This window comes from Pecten maximus, chromosome 3 (genome assembly GCF_902652985.1).
Source record: "Pecten maximus chromosome 3, xPecMax1.1, whole genome shotgun sequence".
NCBI classification, from domain to species: Eukaryota; Metazoa; Mollusca; class Bivalvia; order Pectinida; family Pectinidae; genus Pecten; species Pecten maximus.
Window position 1 is genome coordinate 10106195 of NC_047017.1, and position 21825 is coordinate 10128019.

Here is a 21825-nt window from a genome sequence, read left to right on the forward strand (position 1 = left end):
TTGAGAGCACTTTGCATTTGTTTGGGTGGAATTTTAGTAGCCATTTTGCAGACCATTGTTCAAGTTTGCTCAGATCATTTTGCAGAATGTCTTTATCGTTATTATTTCTGATTTCTCGGTATAGTTTTGTATCATCCGCAAAAAGTGGGGAATTTGATTTGGGAATTTCAGGTAAATCATTAATATATATTACAAACAAGATTGGTCCAAGCACGCTTCCTTGGGGTATACCGCTTACTACGGGGTACGTTTTTGAGGATTTTCCATTTACTAGTACTCTTTGACATCTGTTGCTGAGGAAGTCTTTTATCCAGTTAGTGACCTGATCACTAATTCCGTATCCTTTAATTTTCTCGAGTAATCGACGATGTGGGACTTTGTCGAAGGCTTTCATGAAGTCCATGTATACAACATCCAGCTGACCGCCATTATCAATTATTTCTGTCCATTCTTCCAAAACCATTAGTAGTTGAAGTTGTGTAGATCTCCCGGAGACAAAGCCAAATTGTTTATTGCTGAGTAGATTATTTATGTTCATATGATTGACTATGCTATCCCTTACTAATTTTTCCAATGTTTTTCCTACTATGATGGTTAAACTGACTGGTCTGTAGTTCCCTGCCTCTGATTTTGAGCCCTTTTTGAAAATAGCAGTAATGTTTGCCTCTTTCCAAGCTTCTGGTAATTTACCGTCCTGTAGTGATTTGTTAAATATTTCTGACAGAGGTTTACTGATATGTTTTCGTAGTTCTTTCAGTATTTTAGGGTGCATCATGTCTGGTCCTTGAGATTTATTTTCATTTAGATCCGACAGCAGTTTTTCAACCTTTTGCTGAGTGCATATGATATCCTCAAACGGGTGAACTATGTTGCTTTTGTTGAATTCTGGTAGGTCTCCTAGGGGTTCTTGGGTAAAAACACTGCTGAAGAACTTGGCGAGAACTTCGGCTTTGTCCTTATCTCTCACTGCAATTTTTGTATCATCTCCGTTCAGACCCTTAAGGTCCGAAATTCCAGTTTTGACCTTTCTTTTGGAGTTGACATATTTCCAAAATTTCTTAGGTTGTTCCTTAATATCCTCGGCAATTTTTTTCTCAAGTTCTCTTTTGGATTTTCTGACTTCCCATTTCAGCTGGTTTCTGATTTTCGCATATTCCTTATATTTTTCTTCAGATTTGGTTTCCATGTAGCGCTGCCATGCTCTGTGTTTTTTGTTAATCTTTTTCAGAATAGACTCTTTTAGTGGCATGTGATCCTTTTTGTTTCCCTGGTGGCTGTTAAATTTGTGCTTTGGGATATATTGATTTGAAAGTTTTGTTATAAAATCGGTAAATTTACTGTACAATTCTGCTATATTTCCATGCATGATTCCTGTCCAGTCATCTGGCATTTCTCCTCTCATACCATTGTAATCCCCCTTACTGTACTTCAAGCGTGGTGTTTCATTTACTGATTGTAGTGTTTTGCAGAAAAAATCGAATATAAGTACCAGATGATCGCTACTTCCAATAGGACTTTCATAAGAGATATCTTTTATCATTTCATCCTCATTTGTTATAATAAGATCCAGGATGCTGGGTTCGTTTCCTTTTCTGTCCCTTGTGTGTTCTCTTACATGTTGGTACAAGTAGTTGTCTCTTAGGCATTCAATAAAGTTTTCTCCTTCCCTATCATTGTTGGATGACCAAGTATTCCAGTTAATTTTTGGCATGTTAATATCTCCTATTAGTAACAAATGACTATATGCTGGGTTAGATGACACTGTTGCGATTATATTGTTTAGCTCCTCCACGTTTTCTGCACTTGAATTAGGGCTTTTATATAGGCATCCTATAAGTAAGCAATTCTTATCTGACAAATTGATTTTCACCCATACGCTTTCCTTGAATACATTTCCTATATTTACTTCTACACCTTTAAATCCTTCCTTTACATATATTCCAACTCCCCTATGACAATTTTTGTTGTTATCATTCATAAATAGATCGTAACCATTGATGAGAAATTCAGACTTCTGAGGTAGATATCTGGCATTTTTCGGGTATATTTCTGTAATTCCAATTATATCAGCTTCTTTGCCTGTTAATCTAAATTTTAATTCATGTAATTTGTTTGGTAAACTGTCGGCATTTGTGTAAAAACATTTCAGACGATCCTGAGAGTTTCGGTGGTTTTTTGTCCTGTCTGGATCTAATTTTCTTTCTTTGTTTGCCGTACGATTTTTCTGTTCCAGGGTGGGCCCCTTACACGGAAGACATATTTCCCCGACTGCGATTGTTCCTGACTCATTCGCTTTGCCTCCTCTCTAAGTGATGCCTCTTTTTCCCTTTCATTTTTCGTGAGGTCGTTGCTTATCTTAGTTGATTTATACTTGTCATGCTTTTGCAGTTCACTTATGTTTCTGAAGAAACATTTCTTGTGATCTGTTGTTCCGAATGAGACTAGTATCGGCCTTATACCTGCTGGTTCTGTTGACTCTGTTGACTCCTCCTTTGGCTTCTTAAATTTTCCCAATCGTGCCACTTTCGTAATGCCATCAAGTAATTCCTTGGTTAGCTTGCATGCGGACAACATGTCCTGTATAATTTTCTCATCTTCTTTTTTCCTCTCACTTCCATCATTGTTAGTTTGTTCTTTTACTCCAAAGACTAGAATGTTATTTTCCCTCTTCTTTCTGTCCTCTAGTTCCGTGAGAACTTCCTGCGTGTTGGATGTTGCCTTTTGCTGTGTTGTTGTTGATTCCTGTGGTGTATCTCCTTTTGTTTTTAAGGTGCTTCAGTACACTTGTGCCGTGAAACAATCAATGATGAACCCCTCAACAGATGTTTTGGTGTGTTCTTTTTCTTAAGGGATGGTTACAGAAACATTAAAAACATAGGTCAATATAAGATAATTTGAATTAGGTCTAGATGAAATGACATACTTTATAATTAGTATATAAATAGAAACTATAGAATTGAGAGAGCTTATGTAAAAAAAAAATTGTAAAACAGATACAATACTAGCATTGTATTAGCGTTTATCTATGTTATGCCAGGCTTATATATGTTCAAATGTTTTCATGACAATTACGGCTATTTTTAGTTTAAACAATATTTTATTCAGTGGAAACATCAATAAACACATACATATAATTCCAAATGAATAGGGATTTGACAGCAAGCTTACAGCTTGTGTAAGTCATCTCCCTTTGTTTGTGTTCAGCATACGTTTACATGAGTCAGTGGTATTTTAAACATTGCAACCGTTAATTATAATAATTAAACATACAATTATACAAGTGAATGAATTGGTATTTAAACAATTGATAAACTTATTAAACTATAAACAAAAACAATGTTGCTCATGGATTAATTCACTATTAAGTATTACAATAGTAATGAAACAGGTATATTTCAATAATAACTTGATATCTAAAAACTTAAAGTCACTCGAAACTTTACTATTAATAATATAGTTTTGAACTGCAATGGAAATTTCTTCATTTTGATGGTTATTCCAAGACTGGTTTCCCCATAGCAGTGTGTCTAAATCAAAATCATAGTTCAGAGACCAAATATAACGAGTTCTTATTTCTGAGAATTTCTCGCATTGTAATAAATAGTGAAAACTGTCTTCAATATATCCACAGCTACAGAACGGGTCATCAATAATGTTTTTCTCGAAAAGATGAGATTTTAAAAAGCTACATTGTAATCGTATCCTACTGTGGTGTATTTGTGTTATACGATTTCCGACATTTCGGTATGGTGGAGATTTTGTTTTAGTTTTGTTAAGGTTATACCTCAATATAGAAAGGGATGGACTTTGATTTAATTCATTTGGCAATTTGTTCCATAAACTAACGGACGACGGAAGAAAAGAATTTTTGAAAAATGTAGTTCTGGTTTTAATCATAGATATGTCATTTGCTTGTCTAGTATTTCTAGTATTTATTTCAGAATGTTTTGGGGGGAACGATATTTGACAGGTAAGAGGGGGTTAAATGATGTATCATCTTATGAATTTGAATGATTTTATATTTTTCACGACGATCAGAGAGAGTTTCCCAGCAAACATCTTTATACAATAAATCAATACTGACAAGTTTTGTAGCACCGGTAACAATTCTTTCGGATTCTTGCTGAATGTCTTCTATTCTGTTTATCAAATACAATGGTAAATTATCCCAGATGACATCAGCATACTCTAATATTGGCCTAATGAAGGAAAAATAAATTTGTTCTAAAATGAATTGCGATAAAGAATAAATTTTAATTTGCGTAATACTGAGAGTCGCTTGGATGCTTTTGAAATAATAGAGTCTACGTGATCTATCCAACTAAGCTCTGAGTTCAGTGTGACACCGAGATGCTTATGAGAGTTTACAGTTTTAATGGCTGTTATTCATCGACAAAGCAGGCATTTGACACTTACTGTATTATGTTTTCTACTTACCAGTAGGGATTCGGTTTTATCCGCATTAAAATTAACTAACCATTTCGTTGCCCATTCCTGTATTTTAGAGAGATCGGAATTTATTATATTTGCCGATGTTATAGGGTTGTCAACGACAAGATACAAAGTGGTATCATCGGCAAACAATTTTATAAGGCAATTTATATTAGATACAATGTCATTTATATACACTAAAAATAGCAGCGGTCCAAGGATAGAACCTTGAGGAACGCCTGCTTTAATATTTACATAGTCTGAAACTTCTCCATTTAAAACTACACGTTGCTGTCTGTTTGAAAGATAATTTTTAAACCATCCCAGTAAAGTTCCTGAATTTTCTGCCAATTTTAATTTATGAATTAGCTCTTTATGCCAAACGCGGTCAAAGGCCTTACTTATATCACAAAATATTACTTGCACCTCTTTCCCATTATCAATCGCCTTGCATATGTCATTCGTTAAAATTAATAATTGATTGACAGCTGAATCACCTTTAGTAAAACCAGATTGATGTATAGCAAAAAAGTTTCTATCGCGAAGGAAGTTATACACATACTTAAAAACACATCTTTACATGACTTTCCCATAAATACTTATTAATGATATGAGCCTGTAATTAGATGGATCAAGAACATTTATTGCATCTAAAACATCTTCATTAGTGATAGTTATATTATCTAATTTGTATTGAGTGTTATTATGTACGTCAGGAACAAAGCTGTTCTCGTCGTCGAGTTGACTCTGTTGAGCAAAGAAATTATTTAATATGGTAGCCTTTTCCTTGTCGTCTGAATATTCTTTACCATTATGTATTAGTATAGGTATATAAGTAGATTTTGTAGAAAATTTTGTAAAATTATTTAAAATTATTTAAAATTTTCCACCAATTACGCGGATTCGTATTTTTATTCTGAAGTCCATTTGTAAGCTTGACACGATAACTTTCCTTAGCTTTAGCGTGAATTCTTTTCCTACGTCTAATAAGTTTACGTATGTTATTATGCATCCATGGAGGGTCATGCTTTCGTATAACGACTGATTTATGAGGTATGGCTGTAGACGCATTATCAAGAATAACCTTTTCAATAAATTTGGAAGCGTTATTAACAGTTTGTTCAACCAAATTATCCCAATTTAATGCAGATAGCGTGCCGCGATAGTCAACGAAATCACATTTTCCATACAAAAATATTTCGCGTTTTTGACATTTAACATGTGGTGGTTTAGTAAATATTAATTTTACATAAATTGGGCAATGGTATCTTTGGTTACAACCAAGAAATGGATCTCCAACATAACAGTTTTCAACAATGTCACTGTTATTTACTAAGAAGACATCTAAGAGTGTACTAGAGTTTTCTGTGAAGTTAGTAGGTTCAGAAATCAACTGTTTTAAGTTAAATTGGTAAGGTTATGGCTATTGACGGATAACATGTTTTCGTTCAGGTCACCTGTCACTAAAATATTATCTATACCTGTATTCTCCAATGACTCTGTATCGGTCCAAAAACCTACGTATAATCTCATATCAAGAAATAACACAACTCCAAAATAAATTGCAAAGGCTCGACCACGCCGAGTGCTAGTTCGTTTATTACCGACAAATGTGTACAATACTCTTATACATCAACATACATGTACACCACTCTCTGAATTTAAACCACCAAAATCTAAGAAAATATTAAACCCCTGAAATAAAATTCCTCCTTCTCCCCTTGTTCCTGACAATACACTGGAAGAATTCAAAATACATACTCGTAAAAAAAAAAAAATACGTAACACTAGCACAGGTGTTTAGCCTTCAACGTGGTCTCGCTGAATGAACAATGCACGTGCGCTACCTGCACACCTGATTTCTTACTCGGGAACTTTCGGCACTTTCCGCTACCCGACACGGGTACGCTACCTAGCGGCCCTCTCCATAATAGGAGAAAACAATTTCATTCTAATTCATTGCATTCAACCGAAAGAAATTATATTTATACCCCGAATCGATCGAGTGACCTATAAGGTTCCACTGCTCTACTGAAGAATTTGGAGGACGATAAAAAGTACCCAATAGTACTTTCCGGCTTTTAATACGTAGTTCGAGCCATACACATTCGATATTATTTACCTCAAGATCTGGTCTTCTTTTTACATAAATGCTGTTTTTCACGTAAACAGCAACACCCCCACCAAGCTGGTGTTGTCTACTGCAACAAAACGGCTGATGAAAATCGCCATGCACTAGTTCATCAGATAACTCGGTTGTAGGATTAAGCCATGTTTCAGTAAAAGCTAGTATATCAAAGTCATCTAACTCAGAGAAAATTGTGTCAATTTTTTGTAGAATGCTTTGGACATTATAATGAACGATACTAATATTATCTTCAATAGGGCCAGGATTCGTTTCTATATCACCACATAATAAAAGTAATGCAAATAAAAAAATAATTATACTGAACATTGCAGCATTGCAAAATAAAGCAACAATTTTAACACTATATTTCATTGTAGCGTGCTTTACACGTTTACCCGTTATCACATGTTTACATTCAATATCAATCAGTATACTTAGTACTATGAACACGGGTAAGGTACACAATCTAAACATAAACATCAAGTTTACAGCAGTAACATACAGAATACACGGTAATCTGACGGGTTTGTCGTAGGAGAGACCGGTTTTATTTTTATTCATGTAAAATCATATACACTGTCTAAATTCAGCTTTTTCACATTGTTTTTTTTTTTTTTTGTAAGAAAAGAAAAAAAGAAAACACTGGCACGACATCATGTACTAATATAATGATATTATTGTAACTGTTTAAACAAAAATAGATAAACTCTCTGAATTCTTTCGTTTCACATTATACACAAATAAATTAAGGCATTTAAATTAACCAGACGTACATAAGTAAGCGTGTGGCTTAATATATTCCAGGTGTTTCTCGACACAGAGGGCCCTGTGCACGTGCTTTACCATTTAGACCAAACGTTCGTCGGCTAGTAAACTTTTCTCAAATTTTCATAAAAAAAAACAAAAAAAAACTACAGTTGAGTGTAAGCTAACCTTTACACCTAGTGCACTAGTAGTGGTGCACTACAGGTAAACTAGTAGTGCACTACACCCTAAGAGGTGATGAACAGCAAAACTCCCCTTCAGGTAATGAGAAGTACCCAAGGCTACCTGTGATTTTTACCTGTACTGTATATATAAGGCTATCTAGCCGGTATTGGAAGTTTACGTAATAGCAGACGTAAAACCCATAAATAAATAAAGTATTGGAAGTTTAGGTTGATGCTATATTTTAACTTTTCTATTCTTGTTAATTATACACTGTAACTAAGTTAAGACAGATTTACTTTATAAATCCTTTAACTAAGTTAAATTGTTCAAACCAAGTTTCATTTATCTTTTGGTACTTTATATTTTGTATCGATTAATCAGTTATATATTTCACATGTTAATTTCACAGTAATTTTGATTTCATCACATGAAAGTATATAATAAAACATTTGAAAACAATTATCGTTTCTTAAACATTTTCAATTTGATACATTTAATTTATATTGTAGTTTAATTTCAGATTGAATTAAGCAGCATATTCATAATTTCATTTTTGATGTGATATTATGCTTATTAAAACCTTATTCAGCCCATAATATATGTTGTACATTCTATGTGTATACATCCAATGCTTAAAGTCAGAAACATGAACACATAAAGAAATTGATTAAACATTGATTTAACATGTAAAGAAAAAGATTCTTTTAATTTGCTGGTAATTAAGTGATCATAACAGTTCTACATTTCAAAAGTTCAAGTTTATAAAAGGTATATGCTACTTGTAAAACACCTTCCATCTTCATTTACTGAAATACTGTAGTTGAAATTTCTGTACATGTACCCGTACATGTACCCGTGTGAAGGTATCTAATACTCTGAAGATCTAACATATTGGATCTGATTCCAGGTACATGTATCAGTTACAGGTAACACAGAATGAGATAATGGCCTGAGGGAACAATTAATGTCATTTTTGTTATGAAATACACATACTGACTTTGGGAGGGGAGGGCAACATATTTAAGCTTATATAACACACATACATGTTCATGTATCTGGAGCTGTACTTGTCATACAACACTTGAATTATACAACACCTGTTTTTTGTAATTTCATAATTTTCTTCTATAAAGTTACCTGCTAACAAATATATTATAAACACATGTGGATCATGTGGACCTTAAGCCAAAGTTTTTTTTACAGTTCACGCTAACATGTTTTTTGCAATATTGATTAAAAACAAAATTTTGGGATACATTTTGATCAGCATTTAAGTGTTTCCCTGCTGCATTAAGAAAATGATTAATTGTTCTTTACCTTAAAATGTATAACTAATGGGGGGTTTACCTCTTCTTGTAATTAAAGAAAATCAGCTTATAAACTATATTTATTGAATATCTTTATTGTGAAGAAAAAAATATATATAAATTAATTATTTTTTGATGATTCTCAAAAAACACCCTATAACTTTTTGAAAAACATTCACAGGTAGATATTATATATGAGTAGTGTTAGATGCTAATTACAGGTAGGTCAGGCAGAGGAGCCTGGCACAGCATGCTATAAATGGACCCCTGGGGGGTAATTGGGGACTTGACAAAACTATAGCCAGGTGTTAAAACAGACCCACCTTAAGACTGATCCTCATCTGATACATATATACAGGTAAGGTGTTATGGATGTCCATAAGGTGGTGGTGAGGTGGGGTTTGGGCCCTGGGGCCCAGGTGACCAGACAACAATTCAATTCAATTCAATTCATTTATTATCTCAACACCTGTACAGAAAAGGTATACAGAGATAGACTACAAAATGCAATACATGTAAATTTACAATAATATGAAATTTGGTGAACATGCGTGGATATACAGAGGGATGAAAGTATCATAAAGATGTAAACTTATATTTGAATTAAAATATCTACTCAAGGGAACATACGAAATTAATTTTTTTATAAAGTTACATAACTTTTTAAGGAAGAGAGTCTTTTGGACATCATGATATCTTGCAATAAAATTACACTATGTCGGATGATTAATTTTTGAGGTAAATAAACGTCTCCTTTCAATATCTAAGGTCAAACATTAAAAAATATAGTGATATTCGTCTCCAATATCTCTTTTATTACATTTCTGGCAGAGACGTTCTTCCCTGATGTCCTGGGAGTACCAATTAACATACAGGTACATGTACATAACTTGTGTAGATATTATATGTCTCTTACAGAACATGAGGATATATGAGGCTTCTGTTGCTTGATTATGTAATACCATTAAACGATTCATGGTTGAATTAACAGATATTAGTGAAGTAACAATACATTGAATTAATATTTTGTTTGATAAGATAATAATATCAAAATATATGTACATATACAGTGTACTTGAGAAAAAAAATCTACGAACAGTCATCAAGGCCTAAGGTAGAATTAATCATGAATATAAAATGTATATTAACTACATCTAAAAATAATAAATGAAAAGCATCAAAATTTTGAAATCAGGAAGATAAACCTTAATTTTTACACTATAATGAAATCTTTAAAAAAATATAATGATAAAAAAAGCTACAGATTCGATTGGTAGAGGTTTAATTCCTCTTGTGCAATATATCATATAAGAACCGCAGCCAATTTTATTTTTAGTTGATATTAGATAAAATTTTATCAACATTTAAATGTACCTGGTAAAGTCAGGATGACATGTATAAGACAGTCAATTTACACAGGTTTGTATATGTAACAACTACAGGTATCTAGCACAGGTGTCCAGTGGCACTGTCCAGTATGGGTATAGGGGGATTTGTGGTCACACCTGACTGGACGTAGGGTACTACTAGTTTACCTGTAGCTTTTGATGTCAAGCAACTATTTACCAATATATGGATATACAACTTTATATATACCAAAACATGGATAGACAACTACCTATTGCAGTGGCGTAGGAAGCGGGGGGGCAGGGGGGGCAATTGCCCCCCCACTTTTTTCAGTGGGGGGGCAAACATATCTTTTTGCCCCCCCCACTTTTTGACATCCAAAATCTAAAAAAGGGGATAAAACGCGAATTTATATATTCATTTCGATAAATATCTGTATATTTCCGAACCGATAATGTTTTCTTGAAGGCAACGATAAAAACTTTATCTTGTACATCCGGAACATTCCGACTTTTATACTAGTATATCAATCCTCAGACCTGTGTGTCGGTCGTCTGCACTAGCCTGGTAAGTCAATATCTATATCTATTTATATGCTTAACTTCATCACATAGATTCAATAAGTTGATGATAATTTGTGAAGTTAATTGAGTTCATAATGAGAAAAAGACAGAAACACAACATGAAGAAGAATGCGCGGTTTTAACGTGAATAGAGTGATACTTATTACCGACAGGTACGAGGAAATACAAAAAAAAAAAAATCGGATCGCGCCTACGGCGCTCGCTTTATCACTAAATTACTGCCCCCCCCCCCCTTTCGATTGCAGATCTACAGGGGGGCTTCGCCACCCTTGGACCCGCTGGGCGGCCCCCAGACCTCTCGCAAAAAGGAAAAAAAAATCTGCTCGCGCCTACGGCGCTCGCTTGATCACTTAATTACTGAACCCCCTTTCGAAAACTCCTGGATCCGCGCCTGATCCCGAATTATTGGAAATGTGCTATATTCATTTTTCGCGGAGGGCTTAGACCCCCTTGAACCCCATATCAGGGCGCTGCCCTGGACCCGCTGGGCGGCCCCTCGGACCCCGCAAAAAAAATCGCCTCGCGCCTACGGCGCTCGCATTATTACTAAATTACTGGACCCCCCCCCCCCCCCCGCCCTTTCGAAAATCCTGGCCGGTGATTCATGTTTTGCTATATTTAATATATATATTCTGATTTGCGTAAATAACTTATTTTGTACTACATAAATTATCAAAATTATAATGGGATGTTGAAATGATAATTATTGGCTAATTTTGCGGAGATGGCATACGATTTGTTAAGTGCGTAAAATTTAAGGTTAAACAAAATTTTGCCCCCCCACTTTTTGACGACTTCCTACGCCACTGTATTGTATTACAAAAATGTGGATATATACGGAAGCGTATTAGGGCCACATTTAAACTTTTTTATTTTTGATTTCCACACTTTAATGTGTAAATTATACACTTTAATCTGTAAATTTTACACTTTAATGTGTAAATTATACACTTTAATGTGTAAATTTTACACTTTAATGTGTAACTTATACACTTTAATCTGTAAATTTTACACTGTAATGTGTAAATTATACACTTTAATGTGTAAATTATACACTTTAATGTGTAAATTATACACTTTAATGTGTAAATTATACACTTTAATCTGTAAATTTCACACTTTAATCTGTAAATTTACACTTTAATGTGTAAATTATACACTTTAATCTGTAAATTATACACTTTAATCTGTAAATTTTACACTTAAATGTGTAAATTTTACACTTAAATCTGTTAATCTCAATATGAATGTTTTATCACCGAGTGGTTTCTTCTCCATAATCTTTTGGAAGGCAATGGACCGGGATTACTTGATAGGAGAGTATTTCAAACTTGGACTTAAGTACAGTGAAATAATCAAATGTTTGGGAGAATTGCATGGGTATGGTATAGGAATTCGTACACTTAAAAGAGTTACGAAGAAACTTGGACTTTACCGCCGGAAATACAAGAGTGATATTCTACAGGTAGCATTATTTATACTTAAACAATGTGAAATGCACGGTAAAATGCATGGGTACCGTTGGTTGCACTTAAAATGTCTTGAAAGAGGCTTAGTTGTTGACCAAGAGACAGTCCGTAGTTTACTGCATATTATTGATCCGGAAGGAATTGAGTCAAGAAAAAAGAACAGACTCAGAAGACGAGTATACTCTACAAAAGGTCCAAACTCAGTCTGGCATATCGACGGATATGACAAGCTTTCAAGATATGGAATAAAAATCCACGGCTGCATTGATGGATTCTCACGCCAAATTATTTGGTTGAAAGCTGGGATGACTAATAAAAATCCCCATGTCATTGCTCATTATTATATAGAGAGCATGAGGAAATATGGAATGTGCCCAAGACGTGTAAGAGCTGATATGGGAACTGAAAACGTTCACGTTGAAACTATTCAAAAATTTCTCCGTCGAAACCACGAAGATGAGCATGTCAACGAGAGAAGCTTTTTGTACGGAAAAAGCATAAACAATCAAAGAATTGAGAGCTTGTGGGGAATCATCCGCCGTCAGGGGATTCAATTCTGGATGAACGTTTTCCAAGAACTTACTGAAGATGGTTTCCATGACGGAGGATATTTGGACCAAGAAATATCTCGCTTTTGTTTTCTGCGAATGATACAGGTAATATTTCAATTCACTTCATTTGAACGACCATGGCGTATTTGGACATAAACTGACCGATTTTCTTTCCAAAAACAATTCTTGACAATAATTTCTACCAATAAACTGATGTCGTGCATCATTTGACATTGACTTTTTGACCCAATGACCATGACCTTTGGTCCTTGACTCTTGGTGTTATTCTGACCAATTTTGCTTCAAAGTGTTATAACCATATATATGCATTTACCAGTGAAACGATGTAAATGTTGACCTTGAAATTTGACCTTGGCATTAAACCTTCTCGATTGACTCCTTGCGTCATAAACTACCTTGATCATTGGTCAGTTGACCTTGAATGTTTTTCAGTGGAGTCCTCGTCTTACCCTGACCAACTTTGCTTCATAATTTCATATCAAAATATTTATTATTTATTTTATCTTGCGCTCGGCTCAAATGTACATAGCGGTTGGGTTGTTCTTGGTTAGGATATGCAGTAGAATAATTTCCCTAAAATCTATTCATCCCTTCTCCAGTTATCGTCTGCAAAATAGACAGGCGTTCTCTCCGTTTTAACCGGCAGGGGACTCGAAAATAAACTTATTTCAAAAGTTGCACTGGGATGCTATTATGTTGTAAAGCTGGGATGGAGGGATTATTGAATAAAATGCTAATTTATAACGACCATTGGTTCTCTGGTCATACTTACATAAATATGGTACGCCATCTATGCTGTGAGTGCACTTCAACCAGGCCCTTCTATGACATGTCTCTTTGTTATGTTACGCATCGTTAATTGAACGTGAATGTCAACGCAACTGATATAGGTGTATTTCTTTCTATCTTATAGGACACTTTAGACGACATAAGTTCTATCTGGAACCGCCACAGGATTCGGCGATACAAACAAGGAATAAACAGATGCGGTCGACCATTTCTTCTTCATCACATGCCTGGCGCATTTGATACTGTGGATTATGGATATGAAATTGACGAAAATGAAGTAAATATTTGTGAAAGTGAATTAGAGGCAATGCCACTTTCGCCATGCTCTAAATTAGTCGAAGATTTGTGCGTTTGTATTGTGGAAGGAAACAACATTGCAATGCCCAAGGATCCGGAAAGTATGCACGATCTGTACATGTTTCTCAGAGAGGATATCAGAAGCAATTTATGACTGCAATCATTATACTAAGTTTGTTAATGAAAATTGTGTAATGATATACAGTAATGTATACAGGGTATGATAAAAGTATATCTTATATACACAAAGGTGTGGGAAATAGGATATCTTATATGATACATAACATATCTTATTTATTATAAAAGATAGCTTATATATGACATGTATGATAACTTAAGAAAACATGATTAGATATATTCTTATGAGATATAAAGATAGATATGAGATGTCTTGAGAGACAGTTTGCAGCGGCTTTTTTAACTGTTTTGAAAGTTAGCCAAACCGGCTGTCGTACTAAATGAGGATGCTGAATACGGAACGGATAATTATTTCATTAGTTCATCATCATTAAATTTTGGGCTTTTCACTTCGTCCGTTTGACTGTAAACAATTCTTATTATCGCTATTTCTTGTCAACTTCCGGTTTGATCTTTCTTATATTTCAGCTGTTAGGTTTCATTGGAGCAAAGGTTTTGCACTGAACCATTGGCGGACTGATCAGAAAAACAATATGACCGACAGTCGGCCATCTTATAAATTAAGGGTATAAGGCTGTTATCGCTATTTCTTGGCAAGTACTAGATAAGTCCTTACCAAATTCTATCAAAACATACCTCCTGTTGTCTTCTTGTGCAATATACCATTTTCCGATTGATACTGAGTCGATACGTGAAGTTTTCTATTTGTCATTACATATCTACTTTGTTTGGCAATTTATTACTGAAATTTGATATGGAAGTTGTCTCCTTATTTTGAAAGGCTACTTTTGAGGCTATTGTAAAAGAACCCTACATTTGATATTAAGTATTTGTTGAAGTCCCTTATTCACTAGCTGTTTCAAGATGATTTAGGGAAGATGAAAGGAAAGTAGTAAAAAGATCAGTCTTACATAGTTCTAATTTAGATCATATGAAGGTGGGCGCAACTTGGATCTCTTGTTACAGTTAAGTTTACATCCGATGCATTTAAAACACATATTACATACTATTTACTAACTGTCATCCCAGGGCATGACATGTTAATGTCATCAATACAGGACTATAATGAATCAGCATATTATCATTCAAACACCATATGGCCTTTTAATGAAATTGTTTATTGACATCTCACTTAGTACAGCAAACAATATTATGCATATCAACATAATATGACAGTTGAATTACAATGATAAGACTTCTCTTAAACCATTCTTTAATTTGTCATTATTTGGATTTCAAATGCACGTAATTCATGTACTAGAAGGAGCCAACTTTTATCAGGTCAAACGTAAAGCAAAAATCTCAGTTAATCAACTATATCGTGCTTACAAGTGTTACAAATGCAGCAAGAACCACAAAGAATTGCAAAGATTGTTTTTATTAACACGAACAAAATGGAGAAAAAATAAGTAATAAGTAAAGAGGTAAAGAAACAAACACATCTACAAATCTAGAATGGTAAAAACAGTATCTTTCTGATGTCATGAAAAGTTTAAAAAAAAATGCAATTATATTTCCTTCAAACAGTACTTCAAATGAAAATGATCTGTATTATTTTTACTTGAAAAATTAACTGAATTAACTTTGTATTATACCTATTCAAAAGTACGATGTAAAAATGTGTAAATTCCCGATTTACAACTGAAAGAGCATGTATTGTATACAAAATCTTCAAACTTATGACTGTTTCGCAATTGTTACTTGAATTTCTTGGGAAATGATAAACATGTTTTGTGTTTATTTGTTTGTTTAGTTTTTTTTGTCTGTAAACCAATCATAATGACCATTTTTCGGTTCAGTTGGCATTAATTTATGCGAAATCCATGACCCAAATATTTGAATTTAGCACAGCATTCATTTCACTCTTGAAAACCGGATAACTTTCATACATCCTTGGAAGGTCAAGTACTCTTCCACAAGTATGGGCTATCGGTCTCCTTGCAACGCCTTCCAAGTCAACTATTTTGACTTGAATTTTGAAAAACATTCCCTCTGAATCATACAGCATGAGATCACTAGCAGTCAGGTATCGGAGCAAGTTCCGTAACAGCTTGGTATCAATATCAATCTCACGGATATATCGTTTCAGATATTTGAACGAGTCGGATTCTGATTCTTTGCATTCCAGACAAGAAATCAATTTCTTTGGCGTTGGTGTAATTTTCTGGAACTCATTTTCAACATCCATGACCAGTTCGTAAGTTATCAACACCTCAAAAAGACATTCCCTGATGAATGCAGGTTCTTGAACCATTTCCATGTGTGCTATTTGATCGATAACAGCGCCAAGGTTATCTGACGTAACTCTAACTTTGCATTCATGATTCGAAAGGATCTCAAGAAGTTCGTCCATTTCCATTTTTTCCTTGTTTTCAAGTGCGTTTGAAAGAACCTTGCTTTCACTTTGGGGAATGAATTGCAAAAATTCTTCCCTAAGCTTGCCACTAGACATTCCAAACAAGGAGGAAGTTAAGAAAGTGGGAGCCAGTCGAATGGGTAGTACCTTTTGCAGAATCCATCCTAAGGCTATGATCCTTGCGACAGCTTTCCAATCTTCTGCCTCCATATCGTGGCGTAGACATGGGACTTTCAAACTGGTACCAGTAGTGCACTGTTCATAGAAGTCATCCCAGAACTCAGTCAGTAAATCCCTCATGACACCCCCACTGTCATATGCCTGTTCTCTTTCTCCGTTTGGAAGAATTATTGTGGCAGATATGATGTCTTTTGAGAAGTCGACGTCTGGATTGTCTTTGAATATTTTGATAAGCTCTCGCAAAACTTGCCCTCTATGAACAACAATTTCAAATTCTTTCGGCTCACGACAAGATTTTATAATTGGCTCAGTGTGTGTAAATGCAACTTCCTCGAAACTGTCTTCCCAAACTGGAAAAAAAAGAGGACCAGGTAGCGAGAAGTTGTCAGGACTTGACCCCACATCCATCGGGACATCACCTTCAACGATCTCCACTGGTTTGTCTTTTAATTCTGTCGACTCTTCACTAACTTTGCTTGGAATTGTGGATATGCTGCTAATAACTGGGTTTAGGTCGTGTTCCTCACGTTTAGAACCTTCAGTGAACTTACTTGGTTCGTTATTCAATTCATTAGAATCCCTGCTAGTTGTTGTTGCCACTGGCGATATGTTACTTGAGTTTAGGTCTTGTTCTTCATCTTTCTGCCGTTCATCGTCATGAGCATCAACATCTGGAATTTGATTTTGGGATCTGGTACGTAAGTAAAAGTGAATAAACTGGAGCTTAGCCCTGTCTATTATATCACCTAATGTTGTTTCCTCGTTCTCTAGAGGTTTCAGTTGAAAATCGGTCAGCTCAACGTCCATGTCCTTCAGCTCCCCATGCTGACTTTTGCCGTTAGGGAAAAAAAGATCAAAACATTCTTTGATAATAGAATGTTTGTTCATGTTTTTATTTAACATCAATGTTCTTTTCCCCCCTCCTGCTTTTGCTCTTACTTGCAGATAAATCTTCTTCTTTTCGTCGAAGTGATACCAACCAAGATGAACTTTATGAATATGTTTCTTTGCATTCAACTTTTGTCTTTTTCCTGCCGTTGAATGGGGTTCATCTTCATCAGTGCATGTGTCAGTAGAGTTGTCCCTCCTACTTCGAAGTCTATCTCTTAATCGATCCATTAGACTGGCTTTTCTTGCTTTAGGTTTCTCTTGTCCTTTCCCAAGAAAGTCTTTTAACGCAAACCTGTCTCCTTTCTTTGGGAGGTATTCTGATAAATCTGAATCTGACATACCTCTGACTGCGCCTTCGTCTATCTGTAAATGATGATAAAAGTATGGAATTTCTACAATAAAAGCAAATTGTTTATCATTTATACCTGACTCGAATTTAGTTAAATTTCATGTTTCCATAAGTGCGAGCTTTAGCGACCATTGATGTTTATAATAATTAAACGCATTGACAAGTCATATATATAGAGGTTACACAGCGAGTGATTGTTGGATATGGAATTTATTTCACACGAGTAAGTTTTTTTTTAAAGTTACAAAAGACACGAGCTCTAGCGAGCTCAGTGTCTTTTGCAACTTTAAAAAATAACTTACGAGTGTAATATAAGACTTGTTTCTACAACAATAATATCGGCTTGAATCAAAGGGAAACATGGCCAAGTATAATTTCGCATATGCAAATAAAGTGTACCGGTGACGTCCGAGACCCGGTGATGTGACGTGATTCGATTATTGATGACGTCAATAACAATTGCGGCTTTGAATTCTTGACCATTTAAAAGACCGGAAGGTCACATACCACTAGTGGTATAATAACGTATTAATCCAACAGTCGGCACATTTATACAATGGCTTGAGAGTGGAATAACACAGCGTATTGTGGTAGAACAATCATAAACAAACAATACTTCATAAGATACATGCGATTTCAGATCAAACAACATCTAAACTGCTGTTATGTTTAATTGTTTCTTAAAAATACACTTACATAATGTTAAGTTGTATATATTAATCCTTTTCTATGACAGATTGGTGTTATTCAACTCCCAAGAATCAGTGTAAATATTGTTTGATAAATCTGATAAACTACACAAGATTAAACTCTACAGGCATTCTGACTGACTGACACGCTGAACGCTGACCTGCTATTGCTAAAGCACTCGCAAAAATCAAATTGGGTTTTTGTTAACATTTCAATTTATCTATTTATTTCTTTCGACTGTTAACACAGTAATTTTCTGCTAGTCAGAATTTGTATGATCTTATTTAACTTTTTGTATCGTGATAGAAACGAATCGCACAGCTGCATCCCCCCCCCCCCCCCTTTTTTATGTATGCAACAAACGACACTTCCGACGCGTTTTTCCATTCCCCAATACTTTCTCCAATTAATACAGAAATCATGTCTATTCCGGTCAATATCTATGTTATCCCCATGTGCATGTATAACCGGGACCAGTAGAGCTTGTGATGTGTTTGTGTACAGGGTATCATAGCGTGTGGCCTGTCATTGCCAAGGTGAAGAATGTACAATAAAAAAATGTATGTCAGAAGGTTGTTCACAAAAACATTTTTGACGGGGAAAATATGATCGCTTCGAAGGTAAATAAGACGAACCCCCGTCATGATTTAAATCACTATATCGTCATGAGCGGGTGCCCGCCGGCGAACCGATGATGTCAATCGGGTCAGGCGACCTGAGTTCGCCGGTTTTGATCCACCCGCTTTTGACCGGCGTAATATGGCGGCATTGAGTGGAGAAATTTTAAATGGACTTACTTTAAGAAAATTTATCCTGTATACCAAAAACTAGTTCAAAATTGTGTGAATTATTTAATAGGGATTATCCAACGTTTTAATATGTAATTGTAACGAAATAATGCGAAAATCACAAAACAATATAGTATTATCATGGTTGCTATGGCATCAACAACGAATGGAATACGCCTGTAGGTCTTCGGTCATGTTACCGGCTATCCGCTTTCCAGAACGAGAATCGAACAGTTCTTGTGTTTAAAATAATTCAACAATTTAATAGTGTAACAACTGTAATGACTTTTCATTTTTTCGATAGTTTATGTGGAAGGACGACTTCGTAGTAGTATTTTTTCGTGTATTTTTTTTATTAGCGTTAAAGATATCAAGATGATTGTTTGGAACCCCTTAAAATATCATTTATTAGTTTAAAACAGGTCGGAGTTGTCTCAGTAATCCGCAATGATACTTCTCGGAGAACTCTACCGAGGGTGCTGATCCAAATATGGTATCCGTAACAATATATGGATGAAGCTACACCGATAAAAAAATCTTTACCAGAGATCTTTAGTCATTTTTTTTTTTTTTTTTGTGAAAGTATTGTGATGAATGTGTATGTTATTTTGTATAAATAATCAATTTCAGAATGTTTTGCCTTACTAACCGAGGTAAATAACCTCGCTTTTTTTATCTGTTGTGTGGGGAATCCCTTATCGTGTGGCAGAAACTGTTTCTTTTACATTATTTACTGGAAAAAAGGCCACCTAATTATCGCACGACATGGTTAAAATATTCGCGATGTGAACAGGTAGAGTCTGGTCACAGCGGGTAGGCGCGGACCTACACTAATGTACTGTTCTGTTGTTGATGTGAGGCTGAGTTTGGGGACTCGCTTACATGGCGATGAATATCAACGGACATAAAACACGTCTTGTTCCAAGTCGTTTATAATGCCCATATCATGTTATTTTACATAGAGAGCTCCAATAAAGGGAATGAACTCTTACAGTTTGGGTTCCAAATTATCTCCCTCTAGACCATATGAATTTACTGTTACAAGCTATTATATAATCTCATCACATCCATGCAACCATATACACAACACTACGTCACAAAAAAAATAATTGGCATAAAAAAAATTACCTCTCACGAGTATTACCCGTCCCACAGCTCCTTGACCCTAAGGATATGTAGACGTGGGATGGGTCATACTCGGGAGAGGCTATTTATTTTATCTGACAATTATTTTTTGTAACGTAGGTCCGCGCCTACCCCCTGTGAGTCTGTTTAACTTGAAGCTGTTATAAACACAACGTGTACATGATTGTAATTTCGACGGCATTTGCGACCCCATATCAGGTGTCGGAGTACCCCAACAGCGCAATTACATATGATTAAACCAACATACTATACTTTCAATTCCCTTATTACATTAGCCTTCATTTCAGTTACACCTTATGTATATTGATTTCAAAAAGGTCAAATAGCTTACCTTCTGATCTCGAAGACCTCTCAAGGTATCTTCGTGCACGCCTCTTTTCCGTAGAAATGGCTCCATGCTTCTGTCGAGGGTCAAAGTAAGTAAAAGCCAAAGAGCAAATTTTACGGATTAATGTGTATAATTTACAAATTAAAGTGTATAATTTACACATTAAAGTGTATAATTTACAGATTAAAGTGTATAATTTACACATTAAAGTGTATAATTTACAGATTAAAGTGTATAATTTACAGATTAAAGTGTATAATTTACACATTAAAGTGTAAAATTTACACATTAAAGTGTATAATTTACAGATTAAAGTGTATAATTTACAGATTAAAGTGTAAAATTTACACATTAAAGTGTATAATTTACACATTAAAGTGTGGAAATAAAAAATAAAAAAGTTTAAATGTGGCCCTAATACGCTTCCGTAGGATATAGCTTGTAATGATATGATGCATCTTTATCACGAATGTGAAGATTCCGATTACACTCGGATAAACTTGGTAAATAAGTCCAAGGTAGCGACATTGTTTGTTTATTCACTTTAAGCCTTGCGGCCCATCGGTATTACAACAGCAAACAGCATGTACAATAAGGATATCAAAAACATATACAAAATGTTAAGTATGATATGAAAAATAACCTACATTGTACAAGACAAGAATCAATTTGATAGAATGGCGGACAGCTGTGAAATATATATGAGATAATTGTATGAAGTCATATTCATAATTTGATAGATTGGAAGACGACAGGCATAACATATAAAGTAAAAAATGTGCCAGAAAATGTCATTTGCAGGAGATAACCGGAAGAAAATACATGGTAATTAAACAATATATATTACATATTAAGCTTGAAACGTTGAACGTAATTATAAACTTGATCGTAAATATTTACCTAAATGACAAAGTTCCTTACTATTACGTACTGCTAGTAACTGTACAAGTTTATACGACAAAAGTATTTTTTGATAATTTTGTTTACGTAAAGTTGCATACAGAGGACAAATAAGAATAAAATGAAATTCATCTTCTACCTGATTTTGGTTACAATAAATACAAATTCTATGTGCCTTTGGGATATTACGATATCTGCCTTCTTC

The 21825-nt window shown here is 34.8% G+C and overlaps 2 protein-coding genes across 2 annotated transcripts; one reads left to right on the forward strand and one right to left on the reverse strand.

Annotated features, from left to right (window-relative positions):
- Window positions 1–11894: 11894 nt before the first annotated feature.
- On the forward strand, window positions 11895–15732 carry LOC117323157. The gene is made up of 2 exons (XM_033878196.1): window positions 11895–12852; window positions 13682–15732. The coding sequence occupies exons 1-2, from the start codon at window positions 11971–11973 to the stop codon at window positions 14006–14008; spliced, it is 1209 nt and encodes a 402-aa protein (XP_033734087.1). The 5' UTR covers window positions 11895–11970; the 3' UTR covers window positions 14009–15732.
- Window positions 15697–20905, reverse strand: LOC117323154. Its single transcript, XM_033878195.1, has 2 exons — window positions 20724–20905; window positions 15697–17782 (listed from the first exon to the last, which is right to left on the reverse strand). The coding sequence occupies exons 1-2, from the start codon at window positions 20787–20789 to the stop codon at window positions 15803–15805; spliced, it is 2046 nt and encodes a 681-aa protein (XP_033734086.1). The 5' UTR covers window positions 20790–20905; the 3' UTR covers window positions 15697–15802.
- Between the last annotated feature and the right edge of the window lie 920 nt (window positions 20906–21825).